The 22,370-nt window shown below is 36.6% G+C and overlaps 1 protein-coding gene across 1 annotated transcript in view; it reads right to left on the reverse strand.

The window, feature by feature from the left end:
- CUNH8orf34 (chromosome unknown C8orf34 homolog) overlaps window positions 1-22,370 on the reverse strand; it is a 149,888-nt gene that overhangs the window by 72,692 nt on the left and 54,826 nt on the right. Inside the window, exon 7 of the mRNA XM_066180355.1 lies at window positions 18,568-18,734. Within this exon, the coding sequence (XP_066036452.1) occupies window positions 18,568-18,734 (167 nt within the window). The remainder of the gene's footprint in view (window positions 1-18,567; window positions 18,735-22,370) is intronic.

Raw genomic sequence — 22,370 nt, forward strand, 5'->3', positions numbered from 1 at the left:
ACAAAAATATATGCTAAACTTCAGGTGGAAAAACTGACATTTATTTTCTGAAAAATAAAGAACTGCAGATGACAATCTGATTCTGCAGATTTACTTCACCCATCATTCTGAAAAAGTTACTTAAAATAAAGATGCTTGTGAGAGGTAAACCTTCAACTCCTGAACAACAGTGTAACTGTTTTTCATTTTCTTATAATAATAATGAATACATGTAATTTCATCTTATTTTTTTCCTTATTTCTTGTACCACTCAAAAGATATCCAAGAAAATATTACTGAGTTAAATGGTTTTATCATTTCTAAGTGTAAAGAACACCAAAGTATGTCTGCTCCTATTAAGATAATTAAGTATCTATTTTACCAAGGAGTTCTTAGACTTCAGACACTGAAGCAGGAATCCAAAATTTTGTGGGAAGTCATGAGCATTCCATTACTATCAGACATCTTATTGACACTTCTGTGGAAAACACAGTCAATGAGGCATCCTTGTAAGAGCCTTAAAAATTCATATTTATCCGAAGTTAGTAAAAGCTTTTAGGGCTAGCAGCTTACTCTACCTACCATACAGGGATACTGACAGGTGCATCCTACCTGATGAATATCTGACCTCTACATCCTACATTCTTTTCAAAGGTTCCAGTATTGGACAGTTAATCATTTTGTTCTGCTAGACACTTGCCAGCATTGTTTCACCAAGCATCAGAACCGATAGCATGCAGTGCGAATGGAGAGAAAAGTGAAGGATGGACTTGGTTGGAAACAGGTACAGAGAACCAGAGAAAAATCATATATTAAAAAATGAGATTCTAAGCATATATTTTAACAAGGAGTTCAAATAACATGTGCAATACAGTCTAAGTCTATTGCCTAAGTCTACTATTTCTAAAGTTGTGACTAAATGTCCTGCCATTTTACATCTATTAATACTTAAAAAAAAATAATATTCCTATGTTTCATAATCCACTTGCTGAAGACAGAGCTTACAAAGGGACTGCTCCTTGGAAGTCTTCTGGAGTTGTAGTTTTGCCACAAAATAAATCCCTATAAATTCACTTTATTTTTTGCCAGCTAAGTTATAATTAGGCCATTATTTTATCTTGCATTCTTTTCCTGGTTGTTGTAACTCACTTCAGTTAATATATGACATGCCCCAGCAAAATTATCCACACTATTCACCATTCTGCACTCTTATCTCCCAGGAATTACAGTCAAATTGCATCACAGATTTAGGTAAATACTCTCTAGAGTAAAGTTTAAGTTGGGCCAGTGATGGTTTTCAGTAGCAGCATCTATGCCTACATCTGTTTATAATGATCATCATAGCTTATTAGCTATGATCTCTCTGAAGGGAATATGAGCAATGCCTATGCTCCAGAAGTAGCTATTATTTAAAAGCATCTTTTGAATAGCATTAGCTTGTTTTTTCCCCTAATCTTCTGTGTGGAAGTGATCACTTACACACAGACACACAAAGAAGAATCTATCAGCACTGTATTTTACCCCATGGACTTTTGAGCCTTACACTTTCATAGAGCAAGGACTTCTATTAATATTTTTAGTTTGAACCCCTTAAAAAGTACGTGATTATATCCCAATGCTCTGTTTTCTTTTACAAAACAATTTGAAAACCAAACTATTTTTTTGCTTATAAGACAAAGAGAAGCATTAGGGCTTTATTTTTTTTTAAACCACAAGTTCTCCCTTCTTTCAACAGACTTAACTCAGTCAATTATTTGAGATAGTCTTTTGTATAAACAAATCAAATAATAAAAAATTCAAGTTGCTAAAATAGTCACACACTAAACAACTTGCCGGAAAAATTGTGTCAGGATTAGAACCATTTAAAATTCAATTTTCCCACATGATTCTAACAAAGTAAAAGGTGCGCTACAAACTAAAAGTATGAATTAAAGTCTGAAAAGAGAAAGAAATACATACACAATGAAAAATTTTCTTTGTTGGAGAGAAGGAAGCCCTTTAAACTATATGACCTACAATCTCTTAGAAGAAAACAAATTCTGTTTTACACTCAGAAGGAGGGGTTTGACAGCAGCTGTAGCACTAACTTCTTATTTTCTGTAGTGATCAACAGACACTTCATAAATTAATTGCAAAAACTGCATGTACTTTTAATCAAAATTTAAAACAATCAAATTGTCCCTATTATTCCATCACAATGTCTTTTGAACACCAACTAAGAAGAAGTTATGTGAACAGCAAAACTCATCTTAAAGAGAAGGTATCAAATTGGTTAAAATTTAAACAACTGAAGCTGGAGATACTGCGCCCAATTTTTAGGTTCTATACATTTACACTTTCTTTCCAAGAATTTCTTTTTCTGATCTGTACGCACAAGGTATCGTTAAACCTTATTTTATGATAAACATTTCATATAAATAATATCAATGTTATACTGAGGGAAAAGATACAACAATCACTGCAACAAAACCAGGAATAATTCTATTAATTTTGTGGCAGCAGGATGAATGAAAGTTGACCATTTTGATGATGGGTTTCATGTACCACTTGATCCACACTCATTGGTTCTTTTAGCCCGATACAAGCAACCGTAGTTTTGTACATGTGTTCAGTTAAGCACGTTATATCATATACTATGTCACGGTCTTGATCCATAAATCATTTTCCAGTACTATTTAAATGTCACCATTGGTAAGTCTAGCAGTAACTACATGCTAAGTTAATTACAAATGTAGTAAAACTAAATGAAGTTCAAATTTATCACAGCAACAAAGTTTATTCTCGCAAAAATATAACTCAGCAACCCTCACCGAACATCAGCAGTTCTTCTCCTTCCTGCACATTTATGCCCCCTCCATATCTAAATAACTGCTTTGCCAGCAGATTTACAAAAATTGGGATAAACTATATACACAAGAGAACAGCGGTAGCGGTCTTTATGAGCAACAATTGTTGATGTGTTTCTGTCATATTTTGTCAAGTGTTGCTCTCTGAGTTCACTTGCTTCTACATTAATCAAGGTGACACAAACCAGATATTCAAAATTTGTACAATTAGATGAATCATGCAACAGGCTTATGGGACCACTGACCTAGACAGGAAAAATTGGCCAAAACCCCCCACATTTTATTAAAAAGGACAAACTTGTGCAGTTCCAAAAAGCCACTATAATGCAGGGTAAATGGAGGTCCATAACACCTAATTTTTTTGCTGAACATTTCAGCATTTCTTGAAGATGTTTGCTTTCTCCTATGAAAACTTTACTTTTTAATTCACGGAATAAAAACTAAATCTGATTCGCATTTCTTATGTCTGCTACTTTTATTTAATGAATATTTCCATAATGATAGTTTTAAAATCCATGTTCACTGCAGAAAAACAAAAACAAACAAACAAAAACAAAACCCCCAAAAACCCAAAAAAGTTTTTATACCACAGAACACTAATTAAAAATTGCTTATCAGTTCTTGTAGTCACATGCAGTCTTCAGTGTGAATTTTCATTCAACTCTTAGTAAAATAAAGCACCTAGTTTATTTTTGATAACTTTTGAATGGAAAATAACACTAAAGGTTTACACTGTGCCATTTTTCGCCTCGTTTTCTTGCCCATACGGTATTTCTCTCCTGCAACATGCAGCACTTTGTTCGCTTTTTAAGCAGATTAAATCTCATCTAGTTTTAGATTAATCCACCCCTAAGGAAAAGCGCCAGCGCCCCCTGGTGGGCACGGCTGGCCCCCGACAACAACGGAGTCACTCCAAAACCCCAGCTCGGCCACAGCGACATTGCATTGCCTTGCTACGCGTTCAGACCTCCTAACCATCCACCAGGCTGCGGAACCAGGCCTGTGAACTGCAGAAACACTCTCCTGCTTACCCAAAACGTTCACTTTTGTATCCGTATTTTTACTATAAAATACATGGAAACAGGTTTGCAAGGAATTTAGCCTCTGTGCTCTTTATTTTAGCGGCCTCTTTTGCAAAGTAATTAGAACTAGTAAATCTCATTTATTATGCTGGCATGTTATTTTAAAATAAACTGAAAACTATTGTAGAACACAAGAATGACAGGCTGAGCCTGAATCGTCCAATCCTAGTGCAAATGGACGTAATAGTCCATACAATGTACATGAGTAAAAATGCACTAAGGAACAGTCCCTTTGTTTTAGTGAGCCTGCTTGCAGGGCAAAGTCTAAGTATGTTCCCAGTGCCATTCATATTTTTGCACAGTGTTTAACAGTGCAGATTCCTTTAAAGTCTAAAGTTATCAGACAGGAGTCCCACCTGAATAAAATTCCCATGAAATAATTGGAATTTCAGGGGAAACAGCAATCACAGTATCCCAGTTATAAAGTCTTCACAGTATGAATCTTTGGTGCAGACTAAAGACATCATTACAGCAGCAATGAGAAACACAGTCCCAAATGCAGAGTGGTGTCTGGAACCAGTGTGCCAAAATCAGTCACCTCAGGAGCCTCTCAGTCCACTTTTGGAATCGTGTTCAACTCTGTAGGCAGAAAGTGTCTGAGGTCCCATCTCAGGATTTTCATCGAGGCATACGCCAGGTCATTGTATCCACTATTTCCAGTGTATTACAGGAAACATTTCCTTTCTGGAAATAGAAAGAAACTCTTCCAGGCTGTCACAAGTGGCAGAGGCTTTAGACTGAGTCAGTGCTGAGGAGTGCTGCAGAAGATGAAGCCTATCCCAGTCATTCTCAGAGAAAACAATTACTTTTTGAGCAATTTATTTTGTTTCTTTTCAAATACTTGTGCTAGAGTGATACTCAGGATATGAGGTAACTTTGCATCCAAACGAAAACTTTTAAACAAGGTTCCACTGAATTCATTGCACTGTATGAAATTAATGGGAACCTGCTTTTTTAAGAAATCAGTATAAAGCAAGCAAAAAGTCTTAAGACTTTGCCAATACTAAAATAGAAGATTCCTTTATTGTCCCTGTTTTATCACTATTGATTTCAAAGAAAATATTGCTTATCCACCAGAAGTTTCTTCTGCCTTTGGATTATTTCTTTTCTTAAACACCATTAATCTCATCAAATTTGAAGAAAAAATTAAATGTTTGCAAAGTCTGTTTCCATTTAGAAAAAAATCTAAATAAATTAATATAAGCCCTAACAATATTAGAACAACATTAATGTATTTTGAAGACAACATAAACTGATGCAGAAGCACCAAAGTATCCTGACCAGCCTGTGCAACAGTGGAAAGGGACTAGATGTTTCTGCCTCTGTCTCTCACATGCTTTTCCTAGCACTAGCCTCACCTAGTTCTGTAGCTTCCTCTCACTTCCCAAGATGTGAATGCCGTAGTTCCTCTGCAGACTGCAGCAGTGAGTGAGCAGTGTGACTCTGCATCTCTCTGTAAGATACTACTAAGACCTCATCTCTCAGCTGTTCAGTAACCAGGACTGCTTTGTGTGGGTCACCAAAAGACCTCATTTAACATTATTATATTCATTGCATTTTCAATAACACTGCCTCCTCACCTGTGTCATGGTTAAATGCACGATCCATAGTCTCTGTCAGGGATTTTGGAGACATGAGGGGTGTTGCTGACTGTCTGCAGAGATTCTATCTGCCATCATGTGTAATTTTGTAATGCTTCTTGCACTTAATATATCCAAATCTTATCAGTTTATATTCTACCAGATAGTTCCAGTTGTACCTAAATAAATTCATACACTCTCAATTGACTATTCACTGTTTTGTTTGGGGTTTTTTTTCTTAGATTTTTCATTAGGATTGCTCTATCTGGAGCCCATGGGTTTATACTAAACTTTCATCTAACCTGTAGGAATTGTTTCTTTTTTCTATCTAAATATGGGTCTCTACCACACAGTCTGGGATGCCTCCAGCTTTTTGCCCAGAGGACTCATTTTTCCATCTACCTTGCCATTCTCCTATTCCACGAAAAAACTCTGTTGTTTTTTCAGAGCTAAATGGGTAAAATTTATTACTTCTACTAACCTTTACTCATAGCATTTCATCTCCTCATTTAAATTTCCTGTTACTGCCCCCATAGCTGCTAAGCTACTTATCAACCTTAAAAGCCTGTTACCATTTTTTTAAAATTACTTGTTCTGAAGAGAAAGCAAAAATTGGAAGCCATTCACCACCACTTATTTAGATAATTTCAGGCAGGCATTTCAGTCCACTTTAAAAGCTCAGGAAAGGTAAACAACTGTAATGAGCTGTAATTACTTGTCTTGGTCATTTTATATAAACTTTCTATCTGTATAATTTTAATATTAACTACTTTTGTGTATCAACTTCTGAAATGTGGCACAAAAGTATATTTACTTCTGAGTGCTTAACTGCACAATATCCTTCAACTCTCTCACCTGGTCTTCTTCCTAAGCAAAATCAACATTTTGGTTCTGAATCAGGCTGCAGCTTCTTTTTTATCCCCATGGTTCTGGAGAGAACCATGAGGTTTGACAGAATTTCAGCAATACTAGAGGGCTCATACAATACTCATCAGTAAATGAATGTCCATTCAAGATGACTGAATTGGTAATCAGCTACTGGTTAATTAAAAGTGGAGCTTGTACCTCTAATACTTGTTACTATATTTGAAACTGCCTTTTTATGTTAAGTAATACAGATGTGAGAGGAATAAGGAAATACAGCAATCATTCATGCATGTTTACATGACAGATCAGTTCTTATACAGGTTATCCAAACCATCTAATATTTTAAACCCCTCTGCATGTCTTCTAATCACACAGAAAGTATCCTATTTCATTACCAACCTTACTCTCCCTCTAAAGTCTAGATCTAATCCCTTTGCCTCAGTCTGTGTGCTTTGTTTGGTAAAATATTTATTTGCACAGTAGTTTTCTCAGATGTAGATCAACATTAAGTTTCTAATGATCCCATTCTGAGTATATTACAAGCAGAGTACAGCAAAATTACATGTCATGGCCCTCTCTACACTGGCAATTCACTGAATCATTCAGGCTCAGAGGGACTTCAGCATGTCTAGAGCTCACTGTCCTGCTCATAGTAGCATCATCCAAGATGCCTAGGGTTTTATCCAACTGAGTCTTGAAAACATGCAAGGTCAGAGACTCCACAACCTCCCCAGGCAACCTGTTTCAGCAGTTATATATCCATACACTGATTTTCTTTTTTCCCCCTTTATATTTAATCAGAATTTTGCCCGTATCAATTTCTGCCCAGCATCACTAACTCTGCTGCTGTGCACCTCAGCACACAATTTTTTTTTCCTTAAGGACTGTAAGAAAACAGAAGCTGTGAGAACAAGTGAATGTGAAAGACATAGAAAAGGCAGCACTTCTACTTCTTTACTATCTACTTATCTCAAAACTGTTATATCCCATCACATCAAAGTATATAGAACTCCTGCAGCAGCTGAAGACTCAGGAAACTTGAACTTCCCATTTGACCCACATTTCTGTCCATGAGGTTTTGCCATTTAAAAAAAAAAAAATTAAATAGCCTCAAAGAAAAAGGAAGATAAGGTTCTATTTTTCTCTTCATCCTCCTAATGACTTCTTCTCTAAATCACTTCCTCTTATTTCATTATTTTACTCTTACTAGACAATATCAGACATACATGAGATATCAGATGTACTCCTTCATTGTTGTTTCTGCTGGGAATACTAGTTATTTTGAAATATCCCACTTGTGGAGAAGATTGTGTTACTAAAGCTATAACATTATTCCCTCACCCTATTACAGTATTTGTCAACTCCAATTCCATTTTGTTAAGTTTCACACTAAAAAGTGGCAGTTTTACAGCCTGAGAAAAGATCTTACAATCCAATTACTTCTTCTCAATATAATCATACACCTAAGTCCCACTCCCTCACACTTACAAATCCACATGGCAAATCTGCTAATCTAAACCCAAATAATTAACTACACATTAACAACTAAGTAATCAGTCTTCTGGAGTTACTAAAATTAGTAGTGTATAACACAGACTTTTCAGTCTCATTTCTAAAGTAACAAACTCACAATCAGCACTCCCTACTGCATTTTGGAAACTTGTCAGTTTATCAATATCTTTTGAATAGTCCTTCTATTAATTCTGCATCAATAAAACACAGTGACAATTGTGAATAATACCAGTTGCTAAACTGGATATCAAGTCTCAGCACAAGCTAACCTTACAAGCCAAAATTAAAAGGCTTTTAGTAACCAGTTGTATAGATACTGTTTGAGTTTGGTTTCTTCTGCCTGATAATCCACTAATATTTATTGAGCACTGATTTTTTTGCTACAGGTTTTGATGGTAACTGTGTTACTTTATCATATGATTTGCTGCCTATACATCTTGGAAGATGTAACATCAGCTGCTGTGTTATCCTGCCACATGGCAAACAACTACCCTGCAGATGCAAGTTAATTTTAACATCACAAAGCATTGCCTTGTAACAATGGAAAACCACACTAAAAGGAAAACGGAGTAGCACACAATTTTTACATCACCTTACCTTTAACTGGAAGTATTTGGGGTAGATGAGGTAGGAAATCCTGAAATCCAAATACACAGTCTGTTGGAATGGGCAAGAAACAATAGCTTTCCTGCCCAGAGAAAAGCCAAAAATATTTGGTGCATTCATTTAATGAAAGGAGACAAGGAATCAGCCCACAGGGAATAAATTTTAATTTAGCTCTGTGTGATTTTCCCATACTATTGGCAGAACAGGAATAATTAATACAAGAATGAACTCATGAGTGATTTAGGGGCAAAGAGGTATGCTAAGAGTATCACCTAAACAGTAAATATAGAAAACACTTTACCTAACTTCAAACAACAGGAGAAATACTTACTGTTTCAAGGCAAACTATCTAAAACTACATTGTATGAAGACCCTAAGATGTACCAAGTACATAGTAATCAAATGCCACATTCCACATCAAAAGACTTTTTTTTCAGAGAAGGAGAGAGAGAAGGGAGCAATGTATTAGATACCTGATTTCTTACTGCTATGATAGTATGCATAAAATCCTACTCACAGCCTCATTCCAGCACTACCAGACTTGAGATCAGCTCCATTACATACTCCACCTGAAACTGAAACAAATTTAACTGACCTACCAAGACACAGAAAGATGTAGAAAACAGCTAAAGCAAAGTATGAAGAAGTGACTCTACTGCCACTGAGTGCTCTGAGCTGCTTGGGCCTTGCACTATTTTGAGTACAGCTATATATTTGAACCACACATTTAGCTTTCATAATTTAGCTTACACTTTTAAGTAGGAGGTTCAAGCATATTGAGCCTTTTCAGGGCTTGTCACCTAAATGCTGATTCTTTCTTTTAGACTAGGACACAGTTGTGTGATTCTCAATTACTGTAACTGGAAGATATTATTTCTCAAAATACTCTTTTGTTCTCTTGCAGAATCTATTAATATATGGTAGCTGAAATTCTCATATAAGTGATATCTCTCTGCAATGAGATGTAACATTAATACAGCCTCTCATCTCTTTCTCCTTTTCTTTAATGGCAGAGGAAGGAGCATCATGAGCCCTCAGCTGAATATACAATTTTTTAATTTCTCACAAAATTCTTCTTAAAGAGTCACGGCGCTCCACACAGGAAGCATATAAGCTCATGTCTTGACATGTGCCAACACAATTCCACTAAATCATGTGAAATTAGGCTTCTAATGTTAGGAAGCAGCAAAAATTATATATTTTGATTATGAATGCTTTCTGGTGAACATTTTGCATGCATACATTATCAGTTCTGGAAATAGACTAAATAGTTTCAAACCTAACTCTTAATAGAAGCCGCTAATATAAATTAACACCAGCAGAAAAGCAGTACTTAAAATATACTTTTATATACCAGTTAGGAATAAACCACAAATAACCTATTTCTCATAGGTTATTAGTGGAGTGTCAAACTCCATTACCAAAACCAAATAAAACAGAAAAACGAAAGCAAATACAGTATAAAATACTGGGAAACCATACATAACAAGTTTCGAATCATAATATTTACATAAGTAGACAAGATATTCATAGTATTTCAACAGAACTGTCTTAGTTTTGGTGCATCAGATTAAAAAAACAGTTTTTTCAGAAATTTCATACACTTTCCCCTAACTGTACCAGAATGCGAAGCATCTATATTCATCAGGAAATGTAAATAAACCCCTATTTTCTGCAAATGGCATTAAATTACAGTTTCAACAATTGGAAAGGCTTCACCAAGTAATTAATGCATCAGAAAAACCTAATATGAATTTTTGAAAAAGGTTCTGTGGTGTTCTGCAACACATGGCAATGCAATCAGTTTTTCTATATGGACTTCCAACACTTCCCTCTCAATAAATTCTAGTTTAGAAAGATGGACAGAAAAGCACATTTTAAAGTATTTAATTCATGGTTTTGGCTTGATTCATTTTGTTTCAATTCTTACTTTGTGTTGTTATATTTGCCAAATTCTGTCCATTATTATAAACAGCACTATGATTCAAGGTGTAAAACCTAAGAAATACTCTTGCAAAAAAAATGTATTTTATTTCAATTTTTTTAGAATTTATATGTGTGACTTTATATATATATAAGTAGATCTCTGTGGCCAACCATCAAAACCCTGTCAAATTTATACTTCACTGAATGTTCTTGCTGGAAGTAAGTATCTTATTGTGAGCAAATTATCTGTATATAAAGGACAATTTATTCATAGAAGTAGATCCTTCAGCAATTCAGAAAAACCTGACAGCCACATAGAAACAAGAAAAATACATTTAAGCTCTGCTGTGTTTGGACATAATTTCTTGCCTTCACACCCTTGCCTCACAATACGAATTAAATTCACAAATGTCTCTTTGAATAAGCCCTCTCCCTACCTATTACTCGGACGAACAATCTCCCCGCAGTAGCTGAAAAGAGCCCCAAAGCCAAGGAATTCAATAAAGCAGTTCAAACACTAGCTTTATGGGTTGTGATACCCAAAATCCAGTAATCATAGTAACTCTCACTCTGCTGTCACCTCCCTGAATTGTCTGGATAGCTCTAGATCAATCCTGTTCTCCTAGGACAAAAACAATTTTTTCAAATGTCTTTAACTGAATAGTAAAGAACCCCCACCAGAGCTCACAGGGTTCCCCTGCTCTCTTCTCAGTCTACAAGTGAAGAAATCCTGTAATTTCTTACTAAATTACAAGTTTGACTGTTGTAACTGACTTTTTTCCTACTATTTCCCTGCATGCTTCAAAAAGAGACCATGATTGCTCAGGAGCTGGCAGCAGTTTAGCAAACAGACTAGACAATCAAGTGGGCCAGATCTCCCTGACCAGCTTGTGAACTCCAACATTCACATTTTGAGCTTCAGCGTAAGCTAAAAAATGTATGTGGAGTATATGAGCATGCAAGTGCTGATTACTAATACTGGAGAGTCAGCACCCTGACTAAAACAGATCCAAGCACAAAAGTAATTACATCCATTGCTGGATTTCCTTAGATATATTGCCACAGAATGATTTCCCTAGTATGTTTAAACTAACCTGAGTGTCCTAAAGAAGTACAAAGTAGTTTGGACATCAATTTATCCAGCATCCTAGGGATAGCCCATATGACAAAAGATCAGAGCAAGTACATAAAGGTACTTCATCAATATGCAAATGTGAGAGGTTAGCAAATGTGATACCCATCTACAAGAGCCGCCAGAAGGATCTGGTGAACTACAGATCTGTTAGCCTGACCTCGGTGCCAGGGAAGGTCATGGAGCCGATCATCTTGAGTGCTACCACAGAGAACATGAAGGAAAACCTCATGTCCATGGGGATCAGTCTCACCCAGTATGGGTTTATGAAAGGCAGTGTCTGCTTGACCAACAGGATGTCCTTCTACAGCAAAGTGACCTACTTATTGAACAACAGAAATGCTGTGGATGGTGTCCCCCTGGACCTCAGTAATTGACACCATTTCCCCATATTCTCCTGAAGAAACTGGCTGCTCACAGTTTGGATAGGTGCACTTGTTCATTGAACGAAAAACTGGCTGCACGACCAGGCCAGAGAAAGAAGGAGAATGGAGTTACATCCAGCTTGTGGCTGGTCAACAGTGGTGTTCCCCAGGCCTCAGTATTGAGGCAGCCCTGTTTAATATCTTTAGCAATAATCTGGATGAAGGGATCAAGGGCATCCTCAGTCAGTTTGCAGATGACATCAAATTGGGCAGGAATCTGCCAAAGGAAGGCTCTGCAGAGGGATCTGGACAGGCTAGATTGATGGGCCAAGGCCAATGGTACGTATGGGGTTCAACAAGGCAAAGGGGTGGGTTTTGCCCTTGGGTCACAACCCCACTCACTGCTATGTTCTAGGGCAGTGTGGCTGGCAAATTCCCAGGGAAAAAGGGCCTGGGAGTACTGGTTAATAGATGACTGACCATGAAACAGCTGTGTGCCCAAGAAGGCCAATGGCAGCCTTGCTCGGATCAAGAATAGCACAGTCTGCAAGACCAGGACAGTGATTGTCCCTCTGTACTCAGCACTGGTAAGGCCAACCTCAAATCCTGTTTTCAGTTTAGGACCCCTCACTATAAGAAAGACATTGAGGTGCTGGAACATACCCAGAAAAGAGCAACTGGTGAAGGGTCTGGGGCACAAGTCTAATGAGGAGCAGCTGGAGGTGTTTAGCCCAGAGAAAAGGAGGCTCAAGGGTGACATTATCACTTCCACAACTCCCTGAAAAGATGTTGTAGCCAGCTGGGGGTCAGGGTCTTCTCCCATGTAGCAAGTGACAGAACAAGGATCCAAGTCATGTCAGGTGAGGTTTAGATTGGATATTAGGAAAAAATTCTTCGTGAAAGGTTTGTCAAGCATTGGAACAGGATGCCCAAGGAAATGGATGAGATGTGTAGATGTGGTGCATAGGACATGGTTTAGTGATGGACATACACCTTCTTCACTCTTGTTTAGGCACAGGTTTAAAATAAACTTTCTTTTCTTTTACAAACTATAAATGAATGACATTTTAGGCTTCTGCACATCATTATATTCAGTATTCATCTATTCCTTGATAATTAATCATTCTTCCAAAGCTTTTTTATTCGCTCATGTAACTTATTTAAACTCAAGAGAAGCTAGCATCTCTAGCTATAATTGGCTTTCTGTTTCTACATTCCCTACAGCAATATGAAGCACAATCAACCTCACTTTCAATCCACTTTATGCTTATCTAACCAGCAGTTGCAACAAGTGTTGCAATATGTGACTAATTAAGTTAATAATTTATTCTAACATTACAAACACATTCTTAACCAAACAACAGAACTTAGCTTACTGAAATTTGTCAGTCTAAAAATTCTACTTAAACAGCAAATACCTCTAGTATTAAGCATAGTAAATAGCAAGACCAAGATTCTATTAGGACTTTAAACACCAAATCCCTCTTCTCTGAATAGCAAGTTAAAGCTTTGCCTATTCTCAGATCAACTAAAATATTCTCACAGATGTTTGTCCCTTAGCAAAGGGCCACAAGATGAAGTGAAATCAATGAACTCCATGAATGACATTAAACAGATCTGCACATTTCTCTTGCTCAGTGACTTTATATTTTTGCAAACAGGAAAAAAAAAAAAAAGAGAAAAACTGAATATGGTATTTGCAGAAGGTTTACCTCAAAAAGATATTTAAACCCACACCTGATGGAGCTTGAGTGCTCTTCTAGAGGACATCTGTTAAACACTCACTGGCATCAGTGCACTGTATCCACCACTGAAAACTGCAGTGTATGGCATAGTCAGTCTCTGCATGCAGAGGAGGCCTCCTGTCTCCCGGGATGTCATTTTCTGTACGGGCTCTACACAGCACATGCCCACTGGCAGTTCTGCCGATTTCCCAATAGCTTCCAAAAACAGAAGACTCAGTGAAAGGGAACATTAGGAGCAGTTCACACATCTTTCTCGCACACAATCATTCTACTTAAATCACAACAAAACAGGCTACAGGCCAGAAAACTGTTCTGAAGATGTAGTACAAATCACATGATCTTTCCCAGGGCTTTCTGGTCTCTTTTCTGAAAAATTATGTATTCTAGTCACATAATGGAGCAGGTTTTGTTCATCTGGGAAAGTCAGCAAAAAGGAACAACCTGTTGCTAGTATTAGTACAATTTATCACGCCCAGAGTCAGCTTCCTGCATGTTGTCAAAGATCTTTAGGAACCAGGGAAATCAGGAATGTCTGTTAAACCAGAGGCAATATACTAAAAGCACTGCAGGTTGCACATGCTTTCATTAAGAACTCAGAGGCTCATTAGAAAAGCAGTATAGATATTTAAGGGGTAGACTACCAGACACTGAGCTAGTCTCATCCTTCAGGCAAAAGCAACCTCCACTATATTCTATTTATCTCTTCTTGTTATAAAATGTAAATATATCACCAGACAACCTTTCAAGGGTGTTAAAATAATTAAATAATTAACATTTGAAAGCTCTTGAAGAAAAAAGAAATTCTAAAAATTAGAAGAAGAATTATTAAAGCAAGAAGAACACATCAGGTATCTCCCAAAGCAATAATCAAAATGTTTATTACTAACTGAAGTGCATTTCTATCCTTAAAGATTCTGGTTTATTACTGTATAGAAGGAATTACATATAATAAACATGAGGCAAACAATCACTGAACTTTCACTTAAGATTTATACGTTATGGAAAAAAAAAGCATTATTTTTGTGAAACTAGCTCCAGAGGAACGAAGAGATAGTTTTACAAGTCCTGATGCTCCAAACAGTTAAGTTCAGCTCAGATATAAGATTATTTGAATTGAAATCAGAGAGGCTCTTCTGAATCATGCAGACTGGAATATGCATCAATTACAGGAATTCGGCTTCAGTTATCACCACTTCAACCACAGTTGTGTGAGTGAACTTCCTGGGTACCCTTTGCAGAGGTGCTACAGAGTTAACAATTGCATAGCATCTGTTAACATAAGGTAACGCTTTTAGTACCACAAACACACAGGAAGATGAGGCAAAACCAAGAAATTGCTGCTTGAGCATTATGACTAAATATCATGGAATCACTGAATCATTTAGGCTGGAAAAGACTGTTAAGATCATCAAGTTCAATCATTGCCCAAGCACTGCCAAGTCCACCACTAAACCATGTCCTTAAAGTGCCACATCTACACATATTTTAAACCCCTCCAGGGTTGGTGACTCAGTCATTTCTTTGGGCAGCCTGTTGAAATGCTTGACAAACCTTTCCATTAAGAATTTTTTCCTAATACTTAACCTGAATCTCCCCTGGCACGACTTGTGGCCTTGTCCTATCACTTCTAACGAGGGAGAAGACAGAAAACTCCACCTGGCCTCCTTTCAGAAAGCTGGAGAGTGCCATAAGGTTTCCTCTGAGCCTCCTCTGCCCCAGGCTAAATGACCCTTTTTCTGTGAGCTTCTCCTCACAGGACTTGTTCTCTATACCATTACTGTGCAAAACACCACAGAATGTCTTATCTTCCTCACTTGTAAAAAATGTAAAAATGTATATCTAAGTCCAAGTATATTATAAAAATCCTTACACTTTTACTATGTGTATGTTTATGCACAGCAATACACTTAATTATATTCTTACACTTAGTCAAGTAATTGATTTTTTAAAACTGAACAAGTCATGCTTTGGTGGCTGTATAATCAATATTCACACCAATTTCAGGAAAAATAACAGTTCAGTCCTCTCCAATGTACATCAGTGAGATACTGAGGGAATAACACAATTTCAATGTCCCAGTGGACCTCAGCCAAATACAAGAGACAGCTTAAGCCCAAATGTCATAGAATTCCAAAAGGGCTGCAGAATTTCTCAAAGAACTACATCAGCTCCTGATTAGATTTACAAAACACAATACTTGGCATTATGATGTGTAAAAAATGAGTCCCTTGATATAATTTTGTTCCAGACATCAGCTGCATGACCCTTTAACATTTACAAACACATGTGAATTAACAGTTACAGTTCTCAGCTTTTTGAATTCAAGAAGATCCTTTCCACTATGATGTTATCTGTCACTAATCTATTTCAGCCACCTGCTTAACTGAACACACTTAGAAAGTCACCAGCATGGGAACAGCCCTCCTATGCATCTTATCTTATATATAAAAAGTGATAACTGAAATCAGAATATAGCCCCATAGCATTCTTTTTCTTCTTTGCACATACATTTCTTTTGAAATGGATAACAGTGTAATTGTCTTTCATCCAGAATATAAAAGAATTCTAGCTAAAACCTTCATTGACTCACCTAGGAGATGGGGTTTTTCTAATGAAAATATGCAAAAAGTCAGCTGCATGCTTTTAATATCTAAATAAATCAACCAAACACTGCAAAAGGTTCTCTTGAACACACCTAAAAATGAATGCTTTTGTTCTACATTTAAATGGTGTACGCTTTAAGTTATCTGCTATAAATAGTAGAACTGTTTTCCCAGAATCCTGACTTAGGAGCATGAAGTTTTGTAATTTTTTAAGAAAGGGCTGAATAAACAAAGAATACTGAACTCTAAGGAGAACAAATCAAAGAGCTATATGCAACAATGCCCTGCAATCCAGTGATGGCAGAAAGCCACAATCTGAAACTAGTTATACTGCATATAAGTTGTGTAAAAAGCATCAAAGCAGTTAATGCATTCATGTGGTACAGAATAAAAAAAAATTCAGTCGCAGTATCAAACAGTTACTGACCTGGAAAATATAGCAATGAAAAATACCTGTATTTGCTGATAGAAACTGAAGTTCTTTATGTTACCTTCAAAGGAAAACTAAAACCTCCTTCTCATGTAAACACAGTCATATCCTCAAATTTTGAGCAGTTCTGGAGAATGTAGCCTAACCATCATACCAAATATCACACACATACTGTCAGCAAATTGCAAAATGAAAATTAAAATAAAAGCCAGTTCTTCAGAAGCACAGATCTTTAAATACCAAGACGTGCATATTGAACTTTCTCTCAGTGCTTGTTACTATATCATGGCATTATTATAATCACTACAAGCATGGCTACTCCTCAAATATGTCAGGGGCTTACCTCAGAATCTCACATTCATTTATATAACACCCTACCCAAACTGGAGGTCCTGTTGATGAACTTTCTTAATTCTAAGTTGATTTTGTTTAAACTTAGCCAGTTTTGATGAACTGCAGGGTGGAAAAATATTCCAGGTTTTCCATGGCACAAAACTAGAATGAACTCTTACAATTGAGTATTTATTTAAAAAACCCCAAAACACTAGTTTGTAGATAGATGATTTTCTACCCAAATGTCTTAAGACACTAGAAAATTCCTTTATACTGCCTTCTTGGTCCCAGATACCTTCAGAGATTCAACTGTCTGGAAGAAAAGACCTGTATATCTATTGGATACATTTTGCTCACTATCTACACAGAAATTAACAAAAAAAATCTATCCTGTATGTGATAAATAATCCAGGCCATTCTATTCTTTCTTGTACAACAAATGCATGCATTAAACTGATAACTACTGAAAAAAGAAATTATTTATTAATTCACAATTAATTAAGCAGAATATTTTCTTTCTTTTTTTTTTTTTTTTTTTTTTAACCATGAGCATGGTAAAGATGGAACAGGCTGCCCAGAGATGTTGTAGAATCTCCATCTTTGGAGAGAGTGAAAATCCATTCAGAAGAACCTGCTGGGGCTGATTTTTTTGAGCAAACGGTTGGGCTATATACCTCCAGCAGTCCCCTCCAACTTCAATTATTCTGTGTTTCTTTGAAGACTATAGTAAGGATGCAACAGAAACATAGAAAACAAAAAGGGCAGCATGTGTTTTCCTGATTTTTAGATTAAGGTCCAACCTGAAAAAAAAAAAAATCATGCCAGAATTCATAAACTCAAGAAAGCTGAGTTATTCTGAGATTGTGAATTTCCCAGGCTTTGATCCCACATAAAGTTCCATAGAGCAGAAACTGTGAACAAATATTGAAATCCATGACTTCCTTTTAAGAATCACACACTGAAACTTTGAAAAATAGCAGAAAAGAAATTATTAAGTACAATCAGAACTATTATTAATTAAATACAATTAGTAATTCTAGGAAAGGGAGGCAGCAGCGAGCATCAATTCTTCTAGAGTGCAATTTAAGATACAATACAGTCTAGTGGAAAATTACAATTAATCCTCTGAAGAGGTTACAAATTCACATTACATAAGCTTTGTGTAGCTAGCAAATAAAAAAAAATCTACTGAAGTTAAAATTGTGATACAGCTAGGAAAAAGAAGAACCAGATGAAAGACAGTGAAACTGATTCTGTTACTTGTACAGAAATAGATTATGCAAGTAGAAGCTGGAAGGGATTTATGTAGGGAACCAAATTAATTACTTTAAGCACCTGAAGCATTTGATTTCATGGAATTTGGATGCAGCTGAGAGTTTATTCACACACATTTATGGTCTTCCTTACATTTCTCCTGAAAGCTTCACGTTAAACCCTAATGAACCTTCACACAGCTGCTGAATACTTTAGTTTCAAACATAGGGAGCAGTTCCTGACTAATCTTTTTGGTTTTTTTATAATAAAAAAAATTCAGAAAATACACATAATTTTTTGCAGTTACCCAGTAGTTCCATTGCATCATCTTCATTGTCAATGTCTTCTTCGGTTACAGATGGAGCTGTGCTTTGAGCAGAATCAAAGGAATCCTGAGAAAGCATGGCAGCCAGCAGTTTCTTATGTTGCTGCTGTTGATGTTTTAATCCTTTGGTCTTTGGCTCCATTTTTAAGCTGTGAGGGAGGAAAGCACAACTTTCTCTTACTGGTGCTCTCTTCAAAATGCATCACTCATTCCCCGATCATTGGATGTTTTAAGAGGTTTTGTGTTTTCAGTTTCTACTTAAAAGTTTTTTGATAGAATTTGGGAAATTTCCCATTGACTTTATGTGCAGCAATCATGTCTAAATAAGCTGCATGTAGAGAGTAACAGAATGTCTAATAATCAGTACTGCTAAGGCACTGATGCACAGCAAAAAGTTGACAACAAAGAACTGGTCCCTCGAGTGGTTTTGATACCATTACCCCACAGGAATAAGGGCTTTATACTTGTAACAATTCTCCCGGTTTGTTGAGTTGTGCCTCTGACCTAAATAACAGCGAACTGGAATTGCACAGATGTTAGAAGAATCTAAGGCAGGACTTGCTACAGTTTGCAATTTCTGATTCCTTACTCTACCAACATAAAACTGACAGAAGTTTGGTGCCCCACATGAGGGACACCTCATGAGCATACCACCAACACCTTAGACTGTCCTTACAGTCTGTTGCAGGAAGGCAGAACTGTTGCAAATGTATAATTTTTAGCATAATCAACAACTGTTCATTTCTCCAGCAAAGATAAACACTATTAAGACAAAGTGCACCTTGGGGATGAAGAACGGGTTTTGAGTTTAGGACATCAGGTTATGGATGGGGCCTCTGCAAGCTCTAGTACATTTCACGCTCTAAGAGATAAGAGTATCATAATAAAAACCACTCAAATTCCCCATTGTGTACATACATTATCCTTGGGGGAAGATTCCCGGGAGCCTTGCATCTTCTCAGAATCCCTCCAAGGAATTTTTCATGTAGAAAACTACTAACAGTGACCTAGAAATGAGTTTAATCCCATTTTCATGGAGTTCAAATTTCTGAAAGATGAGCTCAGTACCAGCAGAATTGCCATCAGCACTTTTCTATGGCCTCTTATCACTTATTAATACCTTGCCTTTCTTCCTTACAGCAGCAACAGAGAGCACTGAAAAGCCAGTGACAAACACAATCTTTCCTCTGTAGCAATCCAGAACATTAGGGACAAAAAGGTGATTCTTTATCCACTGGACAAGACATCACTAATACAGCTACCTCAGACTGGCTACATAGTCTTTCCCAGTCAAAGCAGTAGTGACACCTGTCCTTTCAGTTGCTCTTTATTTTTCCTTTTTTTGAGTTTCTGGGCCAGGCTTTCAAATATGTCATGTCTGCTTCCGTTGCTCATCATCACAGGAATGCAAGTTTTTTCAGGAGGAAATGGTGGCTCTATCACACCACATCGATGGCAGTTACTCTACCAATGATTTGTCAATGTCTAATCCTTTGGATACTTACATAGTGTTTCATATATGTATCAATTCCTTATGTTTAGTGACAGGTAAAACAAAACATATGACCTGGAAATAATGGAACTATTACAGTTTTGACTTTCCCATTCTTATAGTTCAACTGAGTATTGTAATTAGTTCTAAGAGGTTGCTAGCTTATCCCATAAATCCAGTGTCAATAACATACCACTTTTTATTAAAAGTGTTGCTAAATAGAATTTAACAAAACAAAATTTGAAATACTGAATGTGGATTTTTCAAATTGACCTCTCTTTCATTTGCCAAAGTGCAACTTATGTTTACAAAATGTAACTTAACTATTTAATGCTACATTAACTATGAAATAGATTACTGAAATACAGATGACATAGCCAAACTTTCTTTACAACCGATAACGTCACTCTTTTAGGAGCAAAACATACTTTGAGAGCAATAATACTCTTCACACTATTTTTAGATGTACTAGTTACTTGCTACAATAAAACTAAGTTATTATTACCTAGTATTTGTCTCGCGCATTTGGTGTGTTGTCAATTCCAAAATTCTGCTAAAAGCACTTTAATTCACAGTAACACTAAATCAGACCTTGAAGCAACTGCCAGTTATTAGTAAACTATTATTAAATATTCTGATCAATCTTGATCAACATGGATCTTTTAGACTCCCATATACAGTTGGTATCAATTTTAGTATCACCACTATCTTGAAGTTCTGCAACTTTATGATTCCTATGCAAGACTGCAAACATGACTTTTATAAATGCCATTCAAAACACGATGAAATGCTAATGAAGCAAAGAATTATCCCAGACATAAAATCAGTCATCCAAATGTAAACCCATATGCTGCATGTAATTCAGCAGTTACTCATTTCCACTGAAAATCAGTACTCCCACTTAGCAATACATATTTTCCAATAGGCCTTCAGCACTTAATGCACCTAAAAACAGAGATATCAGTATCCCATGAGTCTTTCCTGGCATCAGGTTCCCTATATTCTCCTTATTCACACACTAGACAACCTGATTTTGTCATGATACTCAACAAGATCCATCAAATACTACTCTCAAAGCCATTAATCACATTTTTAATTATAGCATTAGCTGTGAGGTTTCTCACAGCTTGTACCACTCTCTACAAAGAGAAGAATGTGCTGCTTTGAATCATCTCTGCTGCTCAGAACTAGACCTCTTTGCTCCCTTCTGGAAATTAGACAGAGATGCTTATTTCTTCTCCTTTCTATTGACAGAAGGGATACAATATCTTCAGTTTGCTCTGAAACATGGAACAGATCTTTATCCAATGCCTTTACTGGACTGCTGAATAAGGAAAAAGAAACCCAGGCCTGCACAATCAAGCTGCAGTGTCAGTTGCTGACTCCATTATTTTCCCAGGAACTGCACTGGAGAGACCCAGAGTCTGAGTTGTGTTGGTTCCTGTCCAAGGTCTGGCTGAGGGATCATTACTACATGCTGCTACTTCTTTGAAATAGTAGTGCTGGCAGCTACCCCCACGATAATCTAATTAAATGAAGTATTCATGGATAACAAATATTCCCAAGACGTGAGGGAAGTTAATGAATGCAGTCTGTAAGAGCACAGCTAGTGACACATTAGTTTTGGTGTGACAGGGAGGTGAATTCCAATGTAGAACGCACAGGGAAGAACATGAAGCAAAGGAATACCTTAGACCTTTTCAAAGGGAACACAGAGAGTTTCTGCCTTCTAAAAAAAGGAAGAAAAAGGTGACTGCTGTAATCAAAGTACTAGTTATAACCCAGGAGATATGCTACAAGGCTTAGGGAGAAATGTAGGTGTTTAAGCCAATTAACAGAGGCAGTGCAGAAGATTTACAATTAAAAAGTAAGACATGAATCCCTTTTAAAGCAAGACTGTATTTAACCTTTTGTGACAAACATATCTTTAAATCATGGAAAATGGACTTCTTGTATTATAACCTCTTCCATGTAGCTGAAGCAAAAACTCTTTCAGTCAAGCACAATAAATCTTCAGAAATTATTTACTGCAGAGAACAAAATTTTCTCTTTGAGAAAGACTTGTTATTAACACCAAAAAACTAAGATATGAAATGAAAACTTATTTAGGAAGTCCTGTTAAAAATAACATAGATACTGTCTGTTTCCCTTGTCTATCTCTCCTTTAAATGAGAAAATGAGATTTATCACTAAAGTGTCAAGAAGATTAATAAACAGCTGCTACCAGCCATGGAAAGATGCGAGGGTATGAAGTATCTGAATGAAGTTATATATCACAACAGCATTACACAAT

The sequence above is a fragment of the Chamaea fasciata genome, unplaced genomic scaffold, assembly GCF_029207755.1.
Source record: "Chamaea fasciata isolate MVZ Bird 193981 ecotype frontalis unplaced genomic scaffold, bChaFas1.0.hap1 SCAF_1, whole genome shotgun sequence".
NCBI classification, from domain to species: domain Eukaryota; kingdom Metazoa; phylum Chordata; class Aves; order Passeriformes; family Sylviidae; genus Chamaea; species Chamaea fasciata.